This window comes from Charadrius vociferus, unplaced genomic scaffold (assembly GCF_000708025.1).
Source record: "Charadrius vociferus isolate BGI_N301 unplaced genomic scaffold, ASM70802v2 scaffold604, whole genome shotgun sequence".
NCBI classification, from domain to species: domain Eukaryota; kingdom Metazoa; phylum Chordata; class Aves; order Charadriiformes; family Charadriidae; genus Charadrius; species Charadrius vociferus.
Window position 1 is genome coordinate 404049 of NW_009648244.1, and position 4972 is coordinate 409020.

General features: G+C 42.5%; 1 protein-coding gene across 1 annotated transcript in view; it reads left to right on the forward strand.

The window, feature by feature from the left end:
* Nucleotides 1-4448, forward strand: part of KLF12 (Kruppel-like factor 12) — a 177216-nt gene extending 172768 nt beyond the window's left edge. Inside the window, exon 6 of the mRNA XM_009884207.1 lies at nt 4044-4448. Coding sequence (XP_009882509.1) covers nt 4044-4225 — 182 coding nt within the window. The 3' untranslated portion in view covers nt 4226-4448. The remainder of the gene's footprint in view (nt 1-4043) is intronic.
* Nucleotides 4449-4972: the final 524 nt, after the last annotated feature.

Consider the following 4972-nt stretch of genomic DNA (forward strand, 5'->3'; position numbering starts at 1 on the left):
CGGTCATTATTCAGCATTATTAATTCATTATTTGCTTGAGTTTAGGAAGATTTAATGAGTAACTGTTGTAACTATGTTCTTAAGTGCTTAAGTGAGGGGAGTCATGGTAGGGTAGGAAAAATAATATGGTAAAAGTAATTAAACTAATTTGGATTGTGGCATCTGGACTACAAAAGGCAAGGTTTTGGAGGGCTCTTAGAAATAGATGTTTTGTTAGTAGAAGATTAAAAAAATGACTAGTTCCATTTGGGGCATTGAGTCATACCTTTAAAACTTCGTAATTAACTACCCCAAACAATAGAAAATACTCATTTTCTACAGGGAACTGTCTGGAAGAACTTTTTCATGCTCCAGGGTCCCACTCAATCCATGTAAATGCGTGTCATGGCGTACTGTTCACTGTCTATGTATTGCAAGACAAAGCTGTGGAATAGCATCAGAATACAATTTCTCTGTGTTCTGGTATCTTTTGGTCAGGTTTCAGGATAAAACATTAGAGTTCTCAAAGACAGGTAGGAAAGTAGAGGGTCAGCTCATGTGAAAACGTTCATAGCTTCAGGCATTTATTTTTAAGTGGGTAGCTTCTTTAAGTCTAAAACTTTACATATTCAAAAGATGGAACTAACTACCAGGGTTTTATCGTTTTCCAGTTTTTGTTTTCTCCTTGTGTTAATTACCACAGGTTCTTATTCTCTTTCTACAGCGCTCTCTACTACCATTTTCCAAAACCTGTCCACCGTTTTGCCTTCTCCTTCGTTGCCATGTCTCCACTACCCTGGGCAAGACTCACACCTCCTGCTTTTGCTCCTTAGCGCTGGATGAGAATTTGAGTCTCTGGGTACATGACAGTAACTCTGCACCCTGTAGCTGCCAAGCCATTGAAGGAGCTGAAACATGCCCACACTTTGAACCCAGGAGTTTCTTAGACACTTAAGCTCAAGTGCTTGCACAGAGGCAGAAGTGTCTGAGTCAAAACGGTTGAGTATTTTACTTCAACTTCACTGCAATCCAGTCTTGAAGTGGAAATACAGAGAGATATATAAGCACTGGTGCTAGTTTCTTCCAATTAACAAACTAGTTTTGTCTACCTCCTCACTCACTCACCACTTTCTGGGTTGCCCTGATGAGGTCCATCTTCTCTCTGTTGATTGTACTGAGCATTTCAGCTATGAGCGCTCAAGCTCATCGGCCAAAGCTGGTATGTGATACACCAGCTTTCCATCCTCTAGCTATGGCTGGTGCTTTCTCCATCCTGGATCTTCTGTTTTTTACAAACTCGGTGGTCAGTCTTCATGTCTGGGATGTTACCAAACAAAAGGTTAAGAGTTAGTATAGTATTGCCCATGAAGAACAACTTTTTTTTCTAGCACCTGTCCATCTGCAGATAATGTGGGTGTTTACCAGAAAATTAATATTATTGCTCTTCCCCTAAAAATTATGTTTGCCTGAAGTGTTGCTGATTAATATTAATGAAAAATTATATCTTTCATATTTTTCTTTACAGTGGCTTTTTTAAGGTACATGTGAGTGAATGTCTTCAGAGAAATGCTACTTTGCCTGCTTTTTTCTTTCTTATGCTATACGCATATATTTAATTGAAAATAATGAAAGGTCTTCTTAGGTTGAGCTTGTAAAAGTGATTTTCCTTCAGTGGTGTAAATAGTTTGAGAGGAATGTGGTTAGTCCTGTCTCTTTCACATAGCTCTATAGGGGCTGGGTAAGCAGGACTTATTGAGGAGGGAGGCTGGAAGCGACACCTGGGAACCCCAGCTGAGTGACCCGCAGTCACGTCCTTCCATCAGCTGACTTTCACTTCTTACCTGAAGTTATACTGTTTTAAGGGACGAACAAACTGTTTATGGTATTTCTCTTTCACCAAACATCTCTTCCTGTGTCGGGTTCTCCATTTGTCTTCTACCAAGGGAAAGAACATCTGGAATTTTGTGTACCGAAGAGTCTATTGCAGGGGAAGGATCTCGTGGTAGGAGAGACTTAGAATTTCAGATGCTTTCAAATAAGAATCCAAAGTTTAAGAAATATCCCCACACTTTGCTCTGGAAGTCTCTGTGATCAAAGAAACCAACTGGGGCAGTAGCCAGAGTCTAAACAAAAAGAGAGTTTAAAAGTATGTTGAGGATGGACAGGGTAAGTGCTCCACTTGGAAACTGTTAATGCAGTGTGATGAGGCCATTGAGATAGACCTGCCAAGTTGGATGGGGGTACTGCTATATTTGTACAGTGCTCCGCACCAACTGTTTGTGGCAAGGCTATATATGTAAGAGTTTGGTGGTGAATCTGAGCATGTTTTGTAGCTCTTTGTTATTGGCAAGAGCGTGCAACCTTCCATCAGCCATGTAGGTCGTGCCCATCCAGCTCGTGTCAGCTGCTGGATTCCAGGCGCCCTACGCTGTGGCCGCCGAGTGGCAATGAACACTATTTGGTGCTTTGTGCTTGGCTGAGGACTGTAAAATTATCTAGGATAAGTTGCTGCTGGTGCAGCTATGGGCTGTGGTCACCTCAGAGCCTGGATTGCTGGGTTCTCCTCGCAGCAACTGTTTCCCACCCCCGTCTGACATCAAAACTGCAGCACAGCCCAGATGGTGCACAGAAGGTACCAACCCAAGGAGCTCAAATGTTGCTGACAGCCCTGCTGACATGCCTGTACAGCATCCGATTTCCTTACAGAGACACCCGTGGCCATTTCAGCTGGACTTTTCAGGGCTGTTTGAACTTTATGATGCTATTCTTGCTTGGGAATTTTCTTTTGAAACCGAGGGCTCTCAGCAAAGCATTTATTGACTTTTGAAGAGACGCATGGAGGGAGGTGCTGCCTACGACAAAGCAAGCGTTGCGTCACTGGTTCGTGTAGTTGAAATAGTTTCTTGCAAGCTGCTCGTGATTCATAAGAGATAATAAATAACTGAGGAATGATTGCGCCTGACGAAGGAAGCAGTTGTTGCAGAGATTCTCTTTTGTTGTCCTGGTTGTGATTAGCTGGTTTCGGAAGGGGAGGTAAAAATCATTTTTGACCCACCAAAGGAAGATACATATGGACCTCACACAGTTTCCCTTCCTCAGTTTTGGTGCATGCTCGACTGTGGGGTCAAGGTAACTGCCAACAGCATTTAACATGTAGGCACTGAGGGCTGGTGATAGAAATCACAAATAAGTATAGCCTACAAACACAGCAAAAATGGAGTTTGCTTTATGAAAGCACAAAATCCAGTTTTGCTGAATTAATCTTCTCCTCTGACATGATACAACACAGAACATGGGGCGTGTATCATGATTACCTTTAAATAAAAAACAGAGGGTGGGATTTTCCAAAAATCTACACTTAGCCCAAGTCTGATCTCATTGAAGTAAATGAGTATTTATCAACAGTGTTGTGCAAGTCCCATGGCTGAGTACGTTTAAAAATTGTACACTGTTCCTGGTAACATCTTACACGCAAAATTAATTTTACTGAAAGTAAGTGCAATAAATAAAGAGGACGTTTTGCAGATTGAATTTTTATGTTTAATTGGGAAATCGTAGTTCATTTTTACCAGCTTGCTAAGAAATGTCCTGCAGCAGTTTACACAAATAATGAGAAACCTTCATAAACTTCATAAAAATAATTGGAAGTCTGTGGCAGTCTGTGATAAATTGCTGAAATATCGGGTAATCTGGCCATTTTGGGAGAAAGGGTAGCCTGACGAGATGAGGGTAGCAAACTCGTACGGTAATCATTGGAATAATTACACAGGCCTTTGTCCTGATGTTAATCCCCACATCACCCCTGCAAGGTAGGATCTATATTGTTGCCTTAATCCTGTTGATTTTCTTAGTCATGTGAATGCCACAGGAATGATAAATCTCAGGGCCCTTTCCTTATATTCAGCAGATTCGGTACCTTGTAATTGTGTAATTTGGCCTAAAGCAACCCCTAGGCAGTGGGTGTTCATGGGAAGCGTGCGGAGGGGGTTGTGGGGATTAAGAGCAACAAGGGGAAAGTCACCACCTGTTTTCCCCCCCTCCCCTCTTTCTTTTGTCTCTCCCAGGCGAAAAACCCTACAAATGTACCTGGGAAGGCTGCACCTGGAAGTTTGCTCGCTCCGACGAACTGACGAGGCATTACCGCAAGCACACGGGAGTGAAGCCATTTAAGTGTGCAGACTGTGACCGCAGCTTTTCCCGCTCAGATCACTTGGCGCTCCACCGCCGCAGGCACATGCTGGTTTGAGAAACGCTACCCGTTCCAGCCGAGTTTAAGAGCTGGGTCTCTTAACTACCCGGAGTGAATTCAGCAGGGCTGAATCCCCTTCTACAGTGTTAACAGACAGGGCTTTCTCTGATGTCCGTAACAAAAAAATAGTAACAGAAATTTAAAAAAGCAGGAAAAGAAGTGCCACTCTTCTCCTCGCCATCTGAAGTTAACCCTGTCTGCCCCTCAGCATGGCTACCCCCTGAAAGTGTCATCACAATCACCTGGTAAATAGCAGCCAAAATGCTACAGGAATGGGCATTATTTTACATGCTGCGTCCTTTGACAAAAAATGTTTATAGCTTGTATGTTTTCTCAGCTGTTGGACATTTTGTTCCTGAAAAATCACTGCTGATTGGAGGATTAGATACCACAAACCAATGATGATGATGATGATGATGATGAGAGCAAGACCTCTAGACCTTTATTATCCCATCTTTTCCCCTTGTTTTGAATACCAACTGGCCAGTGTCAGCATTACGCCCGAGCTGTGCTACAGACAAGCTGCGTGTGAGTAGGAAAGAAGATTCTGCTGGAGAGGTCCTGCTGTCGGAGCTGAAGGGTCACTTGAGCAGACTTTTGCAATAACAATGGTGGCATTTTAATATTGTACCACAATTTATCATTATGCCCTAGAAGACACCAGCCATTTAACCTTTTTCTTTTATCTTTTTTTTTCCTTTCTTTTCTTTTGTTGTTGTTGTTGTTGAAGTCTGTAAAATAAAC